General features: G+C 38.7%; 1 protein-coding gene across 2 annotated transcripts in view; it reads right to left on the bottom strand.

The window, feature by feature from the left end:
* Adk (adenosine kinase) overlaps positions 1-17,576 on the bottom strand; it is a 420,812-nt gene that overhangs the window by 85,036 nt on the left and 318,200 nt on the right. For both annotated transcript variants that reach the window (XM_048339095.1, XM_048339096.1), the window contains exon 9: positions 3,824-3,938. In XM_048339095.1, the coding sequence (XP_048195052.1) occupies positions 3,824-3,938 (115 nt within the window). The remainder of the gene's footprint in view (positions 1-3,823; positions 3,939-17,576) is intronic.

Below are 17,576 nucleotides of genomic sequence, written 5' to 3'. Positions count from 1 at the left end.
CAAGGCTAGCACTCTGCCACTTGAGCCACAGTGCCGCTTCTGGCCGTTTTTCTGTATATGTGGTGCTGGGGAATCGAACCTAGGGCCTCGTGTATCCGAGGCAGGCACTCTTGCCACTAGGCTATATCCCCAGCCCCAAGTCTTAATATTTTTGATTCTTAGTGAAATACACATAAACTTGAGAACATTTAAACTTTCTATAAAATTCTAATATATACATACATACATATAATTTTATTTCAATACTGACTATGGAAAGGTGTTAATATATGAAGGTCTCATTAGTTAGCTTCTGCCCATTAGGTAAAGAAGTTGTTCATAGATATGGAAATGATTTCCTTGACCTAGCTTCCATGGCACTAAACAGGATTGTTCAACATGTACTAAGGAGATCAAAATAAACTTTTCATTTCTGCTTTATTCTCGCCTCTTATTCTTGTTTGTTTAACAGATTTATTTTAAATGTGGTAAAATGGGCCTAATATAATTTTACCCTTTTTTCCTTTTGGCTGATTAGACCTCAGAGTCTCTCTTAAGCTAGGCAAGTGTTCTAACATTTGAGCCATGCCTCCAGCTCTAACACTGGCCATTTAACCATTCTCAAGTATATATAGTTCAGTGTCATAGAGTACATGTGCACTATTCAACCACTAATCACCGTCAATCTTTACACTTTTTTCATTTTTCCAAACTGAAAACATTGTGTCCAGTGAACAATAACTTCTTAATCCTCCCCATCGCAGTTTCTGGTTCCCTCCATTCTATTTTTGTATCAGTAAGTTTTCAAAATGTCTCATATAAGTAGAATCATACAATATTTGAACATTTTGATTAAACCTTGATTTGAACCTTTTGACTACTATGAATAATACTACTATTAAACACAGGAACATACATATTTGTTCAAGTTCCTGTGTTCAATTCCTGTGAGCATATAAATAGAAGTGGAATTGCCCACTGTGTTACTGTTAACGCTCTCCCAATGCCCAGCCCTCCCTCAAGAAACATTTTGTGAACTCAATTAGCCTGTAAGCACTGAAACAATGATTGATATATGACAGAATCTTTGAACTAAATGGAAAACAATCAGAAAGAGAGGACCAATAAATCTGGGAAAGACTTTAGACTTCCTGGTAACTTAAATAAGAATCTGAAGAATTAAATTTATAAAGGAAACTGGTTTAGAGATATCATATCTCAAAAGGAGATAGAATGCTAGAATAAAATACCAACAAAATTGATTTTGTTAACATTATTGCTACATTCTACAAACTTCACAGAGTGATCATTTGAAAATACTCTGCAGTGTGAGGTTTCAGGCACAATAACTCCTAATTAGTGTTTTAATAAGTATGTTAGCACTGCCTTGTGCCATTCTGGAATGTCAGTTATGGTAAATTAAGGGACACTTTCCCTCCTATCTTCCATTAGTACTTTAATGTTAGGAAGTGGGAAAACTGGATACATATTCAAGGAGGGAAAACAATAACAAATTGGCATCTCTTCTGTGAATTGCCCCACAGGCCAAGTATTTTTATGTTCTTAATCATTATTAAATGACTTAACATGACACCCGGAGCCTGGCGAATGATTGCATCCTGACATGAGAACGAATTACAAATGAAATGAAAGATCAAGCCGTATTAGAGGACTGCCTCTGGGAAATGAAAATCTTTAATTCTCTTTTATTATTGACATTTATTTGGCTGCCATGAATAACAACATAGCAAAGAGATTCAGCTATGCTTGTGCACTGAATAGCTTATCCCAGGGCTCAAAACTGCATTAACATTTATCATGTTTGCTTTTGTAGCTGACACCACTGAACAGATTCTCTATCCATCTTGTATTTATCATGCATTGCAGATATAGTGCATCTTCTAATTTGAGTTCATTTTCATATGGTAGCAAAAATTAGCCAGGGTCTTTCCTCACATGTAGTCCTACTTGTAAGCATTCTTAAGAATGGTTTAGTAGATTTAATTAAAAAAATTTAAAAAATTCAATCACAAAATAAAGAGGTTAATTTTCAACTTTGGGAAAATTGTACAAATTCACAATGAGGAAGACATTCATGTGATATATGTTTCTAGAATACAGAAAGCCTTAAAATGAACATCTCCATAAAGAGCAGCTAAATAGCATTTTATGAATCTGAAGGTAGGGTTTTATTTTCTATTTGAGGAGGAGTCTGTATGTTTTTCATTTTTTCAAACTGTTGACTGCTAAGATAGGAAAAGACTACACATTATAGGGAGATAACAATTTAGTTCACATCAATGCAGTGATAGATATCATTTCCTGTTTTCTTTTTTTTCAAAGAAATTAACGATATGCCTTTCCCTGCCACAGCAGTTATCTGCTTCTTGGTTTGCTTACATGATCCTCTTGGACTAGACTGTCTCCTTTTTGTTAAATCCCTCCTAGAATTCAGGGCTTAGCAAGGTTATCAGCCTATCTCAAGAAAGTCACTCTATGTTGTTTGAAAAAAATGTGTGTGGGTTTGAACTCAGGGTCTTGTGCTTTCTAGAAAAGGACTTAATCACTTGAACCTCACTCCAAACCTTTTGCATCAGTTAATTTTTCAAATAAGTACTTGTGTTTTTTTGTCCAGCTTGCTATAGACTGTGATCTGTCTACCTCCATTTTCTAAGTAGCTAGGATTACAGGAGTATACTACTTCTTTCATTCAGCTGATCTTTTTCTTCTTTGAGGGTTTGAACTCAGGTCAGAGTGTTAGTTCAGCTGTCAATCTACCACTTGAGCCACACCTGGATTCTTTTTTTTTTTTTTTTTTTGGCCAGTCCTGGGCCTTGGACTCAGGGCCCGAGCACCGTCCCTGGCTTCTTCCCGCTCAAGGCTAGCACTCTGCCACTTGAGCCACAGCGCCGCTTCTGGCCGTTTTCTGTATATGTGGTGCTGGGGAATCGAACCTAGGGCCTCGTGTATCCGAGGCAGGCACTCTTGCCACTAGGCTATATCCCCAGCCCCCACACCTGGATTCTTTTTAAGTTATTTTGGAGATAAGAGTCTTGTAAACTTTTCTGCTTGTGTTGGCTTTGAACTGTAATCTTAGCCTCTTGACTAGCTAGGATTACAGGTGTGAATAACTGATGAATAGCTACTCATTTTTTTTTCTTTGGTTGTGGGCTTGAACTCAAGACCTGGGTGCTATCCTAGAGCCTCTTTGTACTCAAGGGTAGCACTCTACCATTTGACCCATAGCACCACTTCCGATTTTGGAGTAATTAACTAGAGATAAGAGTTTCACAGGGACTTTTCTGCTTGCCCTGGTTTCGAACCTCAATCCTCAGATCTCAGCCTCCTGAGTAGCTAGGATTATAGGCATGAGCCACCGACACCCAGCCATATTGACACTCAATCATTTTAACTAATAACATGCTTATTCACCAGATGAAATTCCTATTTTATTTCTATGAATGCTATAAAATGGATGGTTGAATAAAAGTAGAAATGAGATTGTCTTTTTGAATAAAAATTTGAGAAAACAACATTTCTGTTTTTTATTTGTTTATCATTAAGTGAATTTATGCTAGTGCAAATATTTGAAAGTAAGATGTGTTCCTTTTATTTAAGAAAAGAAATTTCTGGACTAATCTATAAAATTTCAAAAGTGAATTAAATATATCAAAATAATTTTTATATGACTGAATTTTAATAAATTATCATCTTGAAAATGAAATCCTTTTTGATAGAGTAGGAATATTTACTAAAATAACTGTAAAGGGTACATTGCTGTGCATAACCTAACATGTAATTTTGTCGTAACTGTCTTTATAATATACCTGTAATATACACATACCTGTAGCCATTATAGTGTCACCACTTCCTTGGGTAAAGATCACAATTCGTTGTCTCTTCAAGTTCACCTTTGGAAGAGCTTGTGTCTTCCTGGCTATCTCCTTAATGTCCTTAGTCTAAAAGAAAGGAATAAATTTTGTATAACCATTAGCATAATATAAAACTTTATTAGTGGGTTAACAATATTGCTTCAGATGGGACCTATTTCTGCAAGGTAGTGATTTAAGTAAACATAAGAACAAAACTGGGAAAATGTTTTAAAAATTAATAATTCCTTAAGTTAAAAAATAGTAATAATTCCTTACCCTTAGCAAATATCTAGTCAATTTATAAATTTCCAATTAAAGAGAGGTTTTTTTGCTGAGATAGGATCTCATTATGTATCCCATGCTGGCCTTGAACTTATGTTTCTCCTGCCTACATGATTAGGCCTTAGGATAATTGTATTCTATACTTAGGGCTAGAATTATAGGCATGTACCAACATGTCTAGGAAAAGAGAGATTTTAATTATTTAATTTAAAGAAGGAATATCTAATTATTTTAGAGATTTACAAAATATAATTATGCCAAGTTTGGAAATAGTACCATTGTTATGACATATTTTTCACACAACTGAATGAGAGGAAGAAATGCTAACTCGTTCCTATGAAGAGACTTAATTATTTTTTTTTTACAAAGATTAAGTTTGAAAATTACAAATTAAAGCTGGGTACTGATGGCTTTCACTTGTAACCCTAGCTACTCACGAGGCTGAGATCTGAGTATCGTGGTTCGAAGCTGGCCCAGGTGGGAAGTCTGTGAGACTCTCTTATCTTCAATTGACCACCAGAAAACCAGAAGTGGTGCTGTGACTCAAAGTGGTAGAAGGCCAGCCTTGAGCAAAAGCTCAGGGACAGTACTCAGGCCCTGAGTTTAAGCCCCAGGACAACAACAACAAAATTACAAATTGATTCTGAAATCCCTGGTACTATTTTTCATAGCAAACAGGCCATATTACTTTATACCATAAATACTCTGATTTGAAATTTAACTCTTGAATTAAAGGCAAATTTTAGAGCCAGGCATGTTAGCACAAACTTGAATTCTCAGCACTGGGGAGGATGTGGCAGGAGGATCACAGTTTGAGTACAGCCTGGATAGTAAGACTGTCTCAGAAAACAAGAAAATAAGTAAATACATAAATAAATCAGTTCAGCCATCTCAGGCAACTTAAAAATCCATGTCTGTAAAACTTCTATGGATTGAACTTTGTTGGTAGCTTGCTGTATCACTGTGCAAGTTTCACAAAGTTATAATAGAGAAATATGTGAGTTAGAGAGCAGGAGTCATAGTTTATCATAAGTGAGTGCAAAAAATACAGAAACTATTACATTTAAAAGGTTGTAACATTTGCAGTGAGGTATTTGTTTGCTCATTAAATAAGAAAGTCTAAAACAATATGAAGTTAAGCTTTTTTTTTCAGACCAAGGTTCGTTTATTAAGCAAACATGAAGTTAAGCTTTTAATAGCAAATAACATTATGATGTGCAGAAGACAACTGCCCCTGAAAAGAACAGTCACTTGTGACAATGACCACTGACGGGCCTTTCAAACATGATGACTATTTAATTTTTAGTTGCCTGTTTTAGAACAGGACTAAGTTTGAACTCGGATAAGATGGGAAGAGAAATTTCCTGTGTTTTTGGAGACAGGATATAAGAAATAATTAACAGATGAGAGGACCAAAAATGCCATATAATAAGAATGTCTATACTTTATTACTTAATGAACATAAAATGATAACAACACATGAATAATTTGCAGATACATCCTTAGCACAAGTATATCTTACTCTTAACTTATTTATAATCATGTATAATTCATATTTAACAAAGAAGCAAACAGATTATCATTTAAAAAGCATTTTGTTTTGTTTTGGTGCCAGTTCTGGGGCTTGAACTCAGGGTCTGGGTGCTGTCCCTGAACTTCATTTTACCCAAAGTTAGTGCTTTGCCACTTGCACCACAAGGCCACTTCCAGCTCTTTTTGAGTAGTTTACTGGAAAGAAGAATCTCATGGACTTTCTTGCCTAGGCTGGCTTTTGAACAATCCTCTGATTTCAGCCTCCTTAGTAGCTAAGGTTATAGGCATAAGTTGCCAGCTCTTGGCAATTTATTAGATTTTTGAAAGACTTGAGACACCGTCTTACCATGCTGTTCAGGTTAAGTTTCAAACTCCTAGGCTCAAGTAGTCTTTCTATCTCAGACAACGAAGTAGCTAGGACTACAGATATAAGCTACTGTACCAGATAAAACTTTTTATTTTTTAAAGAAGAGGACTTTCTCACCAGGTGCTTGTGGCTCACACACTTGTAACACTAGCTTCTCAGGAGGCTAAGATCTGAGGATTTCGGTTCGAAGCCAGCCTGGGCAGAAAAGTCCCCGCAAAATTCTTATCTCCAATTGACCACTCAAAAACTGAGCAGTGGCTCAACTGGTAGAGCCCTAGCCTTGAACACAGAGAAGCTCAAGGACAGTGCCTAGACCTTGAGTTCAAACTTCACAGCCAACAACAACAACAAAAAAGAAAGATGAGGCCTTTCTTTAAGGTGGTATAAAGAATAAATCAAGGGCTGGGGATATAGCCTAGTGGCAAGAGTGCCTGCCTCGGATACACGAGGCCCTAGGTTCGATTCCCCAGCACCACATATACAGAAAACGGCCAGAAGCGGCGCTGTGGCTCAAGGGGCAGAGTGCTAGCCTTGAGCGGGAAGAAGCCAGGGACAGTGCTCAGGCCCTGAGTCCAAGGCCCAGGACTGGCCAAAAAAAAAAAAAAAGAATAAATCAAGACTGCTGGGAATATGGCCTAGTGGCAAGAGTGCTTGCCTCCCATAGTTGAAGCCCTGGGTTCAATTCCCCAGCACCACATATATAGAGAATGGCCAGAAGTGACACTGTGGCTCAAGTGGCAGAGTGCTAGCCTTGAGCAAAAAGAAGCCAGGGACAGTGCTCAGGCTCTGAGTCCAAGCCCCAGGACTGGCAAAAAAAAAAAGAATAAATCAAGACTAATATCCCACGGATGCTTTCTACTAATAACCCTGTAAGAATACAAAAGTTTGTGCCATGGGAACATTTTTTTCTTTCTTTTTTTTGGGGGGGGTCTGGTATTTGAACTTAGGGCCTTGAGCTTGCTTAGCCAGCACTCTTCCACTTAAGCTATGCCTCAAGCCTGGCTTTTTGTTGGTTATAGGAAGACAGAAACTCATGGATTTTTCTGCCTTGGCTGGCCTGGGACTGAAATCCTCTAGAATTAAGTGTCTTAGGTAGTGAGGAGTCTAGGTATGAGACACTGGCACCAAGACTGGCCACTTGTTAATTTTACCCAAGAAATCTTCCTAATGGCTCAAATTAAATCTCACTAAAAATGGCAATTTAACACTGATAGGAACTTTATAAATACAAACCATTAATGTTTCCAGATTTAGATAAGAAAATTTTGTTTGTATCTACATCTATAGTTCATGCAAAAACCCTTTGTCATTTACTCTGGTATATCACACACACACACACACACACATCCAATCTAAAATTTCTTTCAAAAGCTACTGCTTGCTTGAAAGAGTTGATTTACGTGTAGTCTAAAAAACTCCTCAGTCAGACTAAGATTCTACCTACTAGGATTCCTAGCTACTTGGGAAGCTGAGACTGGGAGGTCCTGGTTCCAAGATAGCCTGAGCAGAGAAGTCTGTAAGACTTCATCTCCATGGGAAGAAGCTAGGTGGTGTGCATGCCTGTCAGCCCAGCTACAGAGGAAAAAACAAAACAAAACTCAGGACTGAGGGCCAGGAATGTGCCTGGGCTTCAGGAAGCAAGACTTACCTCAAAAATAAATAAAACAACAACAATTGTGTGAAACAGGCTAGAGGTGGGGCTCATCAATGTAATGCCTGCCTAGCAAATGTACGGCCCTAAGTCCAAATCCTAGCATTGCTAAAAAACAAACAACCAAACAAAAAAACCCCAAAAACAAAAAACTCAAAACCTTTTCCCAAAAGCTCACTTTTTATCTTCCCGTAACTAAATATTTCGGCTTCTAAGAGATTTTCCCTTTTCTATTCCTCTTAGATGTTTTTCCCTCATAGATAAATCTCACTCATCTTACCAGAATGATGAAATTACAAGGAACTTTAGAGTATGATAGAACCACAGGTAAATAAACTCTCTAAGGATCTATTTTAATTGCTGACAAAACTAAGAATATATTTGAGGAAAGATGCTGTGTAACTCTGTGGTAAAGCGTAGGCTTAGCATATGTAAGGTTCAGTTCCTAGCATCAATCTTGCTTTAAGATACTTATTTACTACAGAAAGAAAAATAGCAATGTGCAGTACAGAAAACTGACAGACAACATCTTTACCATTGATCAATTAAGTGATGCTAAAATTTGTGAACAAATGAGAATATTTGCATAGTTCCAAAAAACTATTACTAGTTACAAAGCCAAAGAAGCCCCAGTAGTGACAGGGAAAAAGAACAAAATGAGTCAAGATCCTGAACAAGAAGGTTAGAGTGAGAAAATGTCATAGACTGAAAAAGAGTAAGGGCACAACATAAGTGAATGCAATGTGGAAGCCTGTAATTCTTGCTACATGGAAAGTAGAAATCAGGAGGACTGTGGTTCAAGGCAAATCAGGGCAAAAAAGTTCAGGAGAAGGCTGGGTGGTGGTGGCTCATACCTGTCATCCTAGATACAAAGGAGGCTGAGATTTGAGGATACTGGTTTGAAGGCAGGCTGAGCAGGAAAGTCCATGAGAATCTTATCTCCAATTAATCACCAAAAACCTGAAAGTGCAGATGTGGCTCAAGTGGTAGAGCACTAGCCTTGAGCACAAAAGCTCAAGGGCTGTGACAAGGCCCAGCTTTTGAGACCCAGGACCAGCAGGCACACTCAAAAACATTTAGGAGACTCCATCTTACCAATAAAAAAGATGAGTGTGGTAGCATATACCTTTCATCTCAGCTATATATAGAAATCACAAACAGAAGATCCTGGTCCAGGCTGGCATGGGCATAGATCTGAGGTTCTATTTGAAACAAAAGCAAAAGAGTCTCAAGTAGCAAGTGCAAGTCCCTGAATTCAAACCCCAGTACTACAAAAAGAAAAAAATAAGTCATGTAGATAGGGCTGGGAATATGGCCTAGTGGCAAGAGTGCTTGCCTCGTATACATGAAGCCCTGGGTTCGATACCCCAGCACCATATATATAGAAAATGGCCAGAAGTGGCACTGTGGCACAAGTGGCAGAGTGCTAGCCTTGAGCAAAAAGAAGTCAGGGACAGTGCTCAGGCCCTGAGTCCAAGGCCCAGGACTGGAAAAAAAAAAAAAAAAAAAAAAAAAGAAGTTGAACTCAATTGGGGGGGGGGGGTATGGATATATTGAAGGAAAACTGGAGGGGCTGGGAATGTGGCTTAGTGGTAGAGTGCTTGCCTAGCATGCATGAAGCCCTGGGTTCAATTTCTCAGCACCACATTGTTGGGGATTATTATGGCCTTGGGAAGGCTGCCCTTCCGCCAGCTTTGGGACAATGGAAGTCCCTCCCACCTTCTGGCCTCCACCCCTTGGGAGGTGAACACATGCGTGCCACCATGATGGGGTTGTCCCGCCCACAAAGGAAGTTTAGTGATGTCACTTGATGGACATGGTCCTTAGCCTATGACTGGCCCTTTGGCCAGCCTCCTTTCTTTCCCGCCATTACTTCTATATAAGTGCCCTTCCATATTAAAGTCTTTGAGACGTTTCCCACCACCGCAGCGTGTCCCTGATGCCTTCCTTTTCGCCTCTGCCCTTGGTAACATGTGAGGGGACTGGGGGGAGGGGAGGCTTCAGCAACCTTTCCTCAACTTAGCGCTCGCCCATGTGAGCACGCCTTTGGCCTTCCGCTGGCGGAGGGCCCGGCTGAGTGCTCTTTCATATAGTTTGTGGTTACCATTCTCCCCGAGGGGGGAGAAAGGGGTTGTCCAGACCCCAACACACATAAACAGAAAGAGCCAGAACTGGTGCTGTGGCTCAAGTGGTAAGAGTGCTGGCCTTGAGCAAAAGGAAGCCAGGGACAGTGCTCAGGCCTTGAGTTCAAGCCCCAGGTCTGGCAAAAAAAAAAAAAAAAAAAAGGAAAACTTGAGCTGGGTGTTGGTAGCTCACAACTACAATCATAGCAACTCAGGAGGCTAAGATCTGAGGATTATGTTTTGAAGCAGATTAAATAGAAAGAACATGAGACTATTATCTCCAACTAACCACGGGCGAGGGATGGGGGGCGGGTAGAGGGGGTGGAGAAGCCATATGTAGAGCTGTGACTCAAGTGGAAGCCCAGTATTGGCAGAAGGAAAAACAAAAGAAACTTATGTAATTAGTTTTTGGCATTGTGCCAATGTCATTATAATCTAGTTATATAAGACATTAACATTAGGGGAAGGTAGATAAAAGGTATATGGAAATTTTTGTACTATTTTCATAATTTTTTCTAAAACTAACATTATCTCGAAATAAAAACTTAAAGCCAGGCATGGTAGTGCATGCCTGTAATCTCAGCACTTGAAAGGCTAAAACAGAAGGCTTCCAAATTTGAGGCCAGGAAGGGCTACATATAATGAGACTGTCTTAAAAAGTTAAAAAGTTATTGCAAGAATGAAAGTAGATTAAGTGAAAGAGTGCAATGCCGTATTTTCTGCTTGACTTATTTTAACATTCCCTAAGATTGATTGTCCATTCCTTCTGTTGCCCCATAATCTCTAGAAAGAGCTCAAGAGTTTTGACTATTGAGAATTCAATTAAGAGTATCACAGGGGCTGGGGATATGGCCTAGTGGCAACAGTGCTTGCTTCCTATACATGAGGCCCTGGGTTCAATTCCCCAGCACCACATATACAGAAAATGGCCAGAAGTGGCACTGTGGCTCAGTGTCACAGTGCTAGCCTTGAGCAAAAAGAAGCCAGGGACAGTGCTCAGGCCCTGAGTCCAAGCCCCAGGACTGGCAAAAAAAAAAAAAAAAAAAAAAAACGAGTATCACAGAAGGAAAGTGAAAGATGTAGAGGCAGAGGATCCTCACACAATTGAGCATGAGCCATTATGGAACTCTAAAGTGGTCATTAAATCTCAGCTTTACTATGCAGTAGTACTTGAAGAAGTACAGTTGTCCATATTTTATAGGTGAAAAGAACCAAGAACCATGCTTGTAGCTCTTAAGTATTCATTACCTAAAGGCAGTAGATACAACTGCTAATGTTCATTTTACAAAAGAAGAAACCTAAGTCACCAAGGTTAAGGCTTAAAGCCATAAATACAAGTAGTGGAGCCAGGATCAGCATCTCAGTCTTATCTCCAGGGATCACTGTACTCTTTTGTTTTGTTTTATCTTATTTTTGGCCAGTCCTGTGGCTTGAACTCAGGGCATGGGCACTGTCCCTGAGCTACTTTTGCTCAGGGCTAGCACTTTACCTCTTGAGCCAAAGCGCCACTTGCAGCTTTTTCTGTTTATGTGGTAATCAAGGAATTGAACCCAGGACTTCATGCATGCTAGGCAAGCACTCTACCACTACACCACATTCCCATCCCAGATCACAGTACTCTTAATCAGTGTTGCATGCGTTCTGTATGCTTCTATGATTTATGCCAATGTGCTTTTTACTGTTATTGACACGAAATTTTAGAGTGTTCTTCTAAATCATTTTCACTGAGGTGCCAGACTTTGAAGTCAGGCCCCACCACGTGAACCCCATTTTAGAATTAAACCCTGAGCCAATCAGATTTGTACCTGTGTCCTTGCTTGCACACCTGATTGTTGTAACCTTGTTCTTTGCCTTTATAAGCCCTGTGTAATCACAGCTCGGGGCTCCCTCCTAACCTCCGCTGTGTCGGTGGGTAGGACGAGGCCCGAGTTGGCAGCTCGTTAAATAAAGCCTTGCCTTGCTTTTGCATTTTGGAGTGTCTGAATCTCGGTGGTCTTCTTGGGGGTGGTCTTGCGACTTGGCACAACATTCACAAGCCATTTCTGATCTTCCACTTAACTTGGTTCTTTTTTCCTAATTATTCTGACTTGTGTTTTATACCAATACATTTCAATTTTTTAATGTCAAAACATCCCTAAGTTTTCAAGGTCATTTTGAGGTCTAATCTCTGCTTCTAAGACCATGACAGAGGAAGCAGAGCAGTCTCCAAATGCCAGGCTTGGACAGTGGGACTTTGGATCTGATGCAGGTATGTGTTAGCTATGTGACTTTGAACAAGTCATACAACCTCAGTTTCATCTGATGAGCTGACTATGGATATGCATTTCCTGTCTGTCTCAAGCCTTAAATATATTAACTGTATGTTGGAGATGTTGGGAAAATTTTTATAAACTGGGGAGAAATTTATACTGTAAAATTTTGCTTTTATTGTTACTGGTGATCACATTCTTTAAATTCAGTATTGTCTTCTAACCTAAAGAATAAATATAAGTTCTTCATTTATTCCACTTTTTTCTTCATTCCTTAAAAAAAAAAAAAAAAGTCCTGAGACTTGAAATCAGGGCCTTCCTGTGCATGGTCCCTAAGTTTTTTTGCTCAAGGTTGATGCTGAGCATCAATCATAGCTCTAATTCTGGATTCTTGGTGGTTAATTAGAGTTAAGAGGCTCAGAGGCTTTTGAGCCCTGATCCTCAGATCTCAGCCTCTGAGTAGCTAGGATTAACGGCATGAACCACTCGGGCTGGCTTCCTCATTCCATTTTTAACAAGCTGTTGATAGAATTGCTAAACAATGTTGTCCCAATATACCTACTTCTATAGCATTCCAATTGTGGTCTCTCCACACATTGCTTCACATATTATTTTCGATTTTGTTTTGTAAACAGAAACTTCTGTAATAGTGATGGTGCTATGCCCTGTTTTGATCACTGGTCTGATTCCCATGGTGCTCCTCCCCACTCACTCCAATATGACCACATTGACCTTCTCAGTTCCCAGAGCTAATAGTAGTACATCAAGCTCTTTTTCTTGTTTAGAAGTCTTTGTGCTCTTGTTCCCTTTCACTGTAATGTGTTTCCACTTGATCGTTCAGCTTTTTTGCTGTCATTGTTAGATACTTATTTTTCAGATTTTACTTTCACAGACAATAATTCCATGGCCATTTTATCTTTATTTTTCTCATAACGCTGGTCATTTCTTTTTGGTCTTTAAGGTCTATCAGACTATGTGAAGCACTTAGTAATTTCTCAGTAAATATATGTAATAAATAATAAATGAGGAGAATGATAAGATTAATCTCATTGTTTCTTAATCTGTTTTTGTTGTTGTTTTGTTTTTTCCTTTTTGCCAGTCCTAGAGCTTGAACTCAGGGCTGGGCACTGTCCCAAGCTTTTGCTCCAGGCTAACACTGTACCATTTGGGCTACAGCGCTGCTTCCTGCTTTTTCTATTTATGTGGTACTGAGGACTGGAACCCAGGGCTTCATGCATTCTAGGCAAGCAGTCGACTGCCAAGCCACATTCCCAGCCTTCTTCATCTGCTTTTAAGCTATCCTCATTTTCATAGGTGCCAGAAGAGAGCAGCTATCTATGAAAGCATTAGTCCACTTTCTTAGCAAAAGGACATGACTTAATTTTCATTTTCAGAAACTGAGTATTCATTTCAGTCTATTTATGTGAATACAACATAGGAATCTTTGAATCACCTTAAGAGCATTATTTGGAAAGAAATATGCTCTGTAGACTTTTTGTTAGCGGAGTTTAACAGAACTTCTTCTTCTTCTTTTTTTTCTTGACAGTCCTGGGACTTGAACTCAGGGCCTGATCACTGACCCTGGCTTCTTTTTGCTCAAGGATAGCACTGTGCTACTTGACCCACAGTGCCACTTCTGGCTGTTTTCTATATACGTGGTGCTGAGGAATCGAACCCGGGGCTTAATGTATACAAGGCACTATGCCATATTCCCAGGCCCTAACAGCACTTTCTGAGATGAAATACATGCTTGACACCTCCACTGTCCAATAAAGCAGTCATGAGCTATACAGACTGCAGAGCGCTCGGAATGTAGACAGGTCAGATGAGGGATTACATTGTAATAGCTGAATGGGGCCTCTAACACCTACCTCAATGGACCTTAGCTTCCAGAGTAGCTAGAACTACAGACTTTAACTACCACACTGGGCTTTACATTTTCAACTTTAATTTTAATTAATCTTAATTTAAATGACCACACGTGGGTAGTGAATTCAGTACTGTATAATTGTATGCTTTTCTCTTTTAGAATTTTCAGTTCTGAACTCAGTAAGATGATAAGAGTTTTCTTTGGTCAAAGAAAAACTACAAGCCTAGGATTCTCTAAACAGAGCTAAAGGCTGTGAGAGAAGCAAGAAAGTGGAGAGGGAAATTACTTTTCTTCCTATACGGAGAGAAATAGTATTTTTTGTTTTTGTTTTTCTATCAGTCCTGGGGCTTGAACTGGGCACTGTCCCTGAGCTTCTTTTGCTCAAGGCTAGCACTCTATCACTTGAGCCACAGCATCACTTTTGGCTCTTTCTGTTTATGAAGTACTAAGGAATTGAATCCAAGCCTTCTTGTATGCTACCACTAAGCCACATTTCCAGTCCTGGACAGAAGTATTATGTCTTAGATTTCTACAACAAGGAAATTAAAATTTCTAACTTGGAGTAATGCTGAGTAAATGATCCAATAGAGAAGGTATGATTTCTCATTATCATGGCATATATTCTGTTGCAGACAATGAAAATATGGAGATTGTCTTATATTTAGATTTGAGGTATCTCCTTCATTTTATTTAATTTAAATCAATTTCCAATAGATTTTAAATGGCTTCATAATGAAGCATGCTTCTGAGCATCTTACTTTTATTTAGGTTCTAAATTAAGTAACTTTTAATCAGTTCCACCCAAATATAAGGTAGACTTAAAAACACACTGCAGCCTGAACTGATTTTCTAGAATAATAGGAGGCTGTAAAACTTTTTACTCCATGAATTGTCATTTTAAATTCCTATCAGGTTTGTCATTTAAGGGTTGGGGATATGGTCTAGTGGCAAGAGTGCTTGCCTCATATACATAAAGCCCTGGGTTGGGTTCCCCAGCACCACATATATAGAAAACGGCCAGAAGTGGCAGAGTGCTACCCTTGAGAAAAAAACAAACAAACAAACCAGGAACAGTGCTCAGGCCCTGAGTCCAAGGCCGAGGACTGACAAAAAACAAACAAAACAAAACAAAACAGGTTTGTCATTTAAATCAAGCACTATGCAATTTAACATCGTGTGTGTGTGTGTGTGTGTATGTGTGTGTGTGTGTGTCTTCTCTCTTCTGCTTTGTTCTGTGCTCAGATCTAGTTTTTATCTTTCTCCAGGGCCCTTCTAAACTCCTGCTTCTCGTTGAAGATTGCCTGAAAGACTAAAGATTTTTTAAGAAAAAGAATTAAAGATTATCCAAAATTTGCAGAGAAGCTAAGCAGACAACTGTAAAAAATGCAGCTGTGGTTATTTCCTGATAAATAGACACTGGTAAAGAGGCATCTGTCCTGGTCTGTCAGCAGATAGATCACTAGTGGCAGTGTTAACTAGCTTTGGGAACTGATTGGGATTTATAATAAGAGAATGAGGGTAGGGTGGGAGTGCTAGTGTGAAGAAAAAAAAAGTGCTCACCTTTTGTTTCTTTTAATCATTTATCTTTTCCCAGTTTTGTTCCCGATTTATAGGCAATATTAAGTTGGAAGAGATAAAATAGAGGTATTTATCTAGTTTCTCACATTCAATTCGAGAGTATTTACACATTTCATTGACAGAAAAAGATTTATTTTTGTTTTACTCCTTAAGAACATTAAGTTCTGAATCTATGCCTTCTTATTATTATCTAATAAACTAAACTTCCCTGGCATTATAAGTCACTGAATTTCTCTAGATAGTTTTCCATTGTTTATTAACAATGCTTACCTTAGGCAATTCTACTCATGACACATATATATTCTGTTATGCTTGGGATGTGTTGGGGAATCCATAAAAGGAAACTTCAAGATACTCTATTCTTACTTTTTTCCTTTGCCAGTCTTGGGACTTGAACTCAGGGCCTGAGCACTGTCCCTTGCTTCCTTTTGTTCAAAGCTAGCACTCTACCACTTGAGCCACAGTGCCACTTCTGGCTTTTTCTGTTTATGTGGCACTGAGAAATCAAACCCAGGGCTTCATGCATGTTAGGTAAGCACTCTATCGCTAAGCCACATTCTCAGCCCCAAGATACTATATTCTTTACCCAATCTAACATATCACTGTCAACATCTTTGACAGAGCAGCTTTGCTATGTCAGGAGGTAATATGGTATATGATTGCAATCACTACTTTGCTTATATGCTTTAATCAATTATGGCAAAAAGAAACAATTCTGAAACCAGTAAATAAGAACTAATAAAATATATAGAAATAGAAAAAGTACTTTGTTGCTAAGACTGAATGTAAACTAGGAATATTTGGTGCACAGAGCTCAAGGTGGAAGTAGAAGTATGAACTAGCCAAACCTATTGAACTATTTCAACAAATATTACATTGTACCATAGATCATTTGTTATAAAACGTCATATTTTTATAAGTATCTGTGAAAAACAGTATAACTAAAATAATCTTTATGGCTTTGTGGCATATGTTTTTATCTATGGAGAATTTATGTTTGAGCTTTTAAAAAAAAACACACAAAACTGATCCTGAGTCTTGAATTCAGAGACTGGGAACTGTCCCTGAGCTTTTTTTCTTCATGACTACCAATCTTGCCACTTGAAACACAGCTCAATTTCTGGCTTTTTGGTGGTTAACCGGAGATAAGAGTCTTATGAACTTTCCTGCCAGGCTGACTTTGTACCACGATCTTCAGATCTGAGCCTTCTGAGTAGATACAATTACAGGTGTGAGCCATTAGTGCTCAGCTGTTTGAGTGAGCATTTTGATCAAATCTTTGAATTGTGAATTGAACATTCCTTGATCACATTTTGTTCTATCTATCAATTTCCAGTTTGGAAAAGTATAAAATAAAAATTAAATTAGACAAAAAAAGAGGGAAGAAAAGTTGTAGATGAATCAATTCTGTTGCTGAGTAGAGTAGAGGAAAATAAACAAAAAACAAAAAAAGCTAGCTCAAACTTAAGTAATTAACTGTCATGAGTCTTTCCTGCTGAAGTAGTTCTTGTATAGGATCTTGAGGGAACACTTATATTCTCACTGTCTTCCTTTATGAAACAAAGCTCTGGCTAATCAAGTCCTACAAGATAAATAACATGTGTATGTTTACTTTGTTGCTCAGTTATGAATCTCCCTTTAGTATATTTAAGTAACAATTCCATCATAAAAGGACACACCTTTCTTTTTCGTTTTTTTTGCCAGTCCTGGGCCTTGGACTCAGGGTGAGCACTGTCCCTGGCTTCTTGTTGCTCAAGGCTAGCACTCTGCCACTTGAGTCACAGCGCCACTTCTGGCCATTTTCTGTATATGTGGTGCTGGGGAATCGAACCCAGGGTTTCATGTAAATGAGGCAAGCACTCTTGCCACTAGGCTATATCCCCAGCCACACACCTTTCTTTAAAGAGTTCCAAGTATGCTTACTAGTATTATCCAAGCAATGCTCACAGCTTCTCTAGATGTTAGACAGTCCTTAGTATGCAAATGAGGAGGGGGTCCTATATCCTAGTTCTAGTCACAGTACAGTTTAAGAAAATTACTATCGTGTAGTATTTCAAGTTGCTGTACAAGAC

The sequence above is a fragment of the Perognathus longimembris genome, chromosome 2, assembly GCF_023159225.1.
Source record: "Perognathus longimembris pacificus isolate PPM17 chromosome 2, ASM2315922v1, whole genome shotgun sequence".
In the NCBI taxonomy this organism is placed as follows: domain Eukaryota; kingdom Metazoa; phylum Chordata; class Mammalia; order Rodentia; family Heteromyidae; genus Perognathus; species Perognathus longimembris.
The sequence above is the reverse complement of the archived record's forward strand: the minus strand, read 5'-3'. Positions and strand labels throughout refer to the sequence as shown.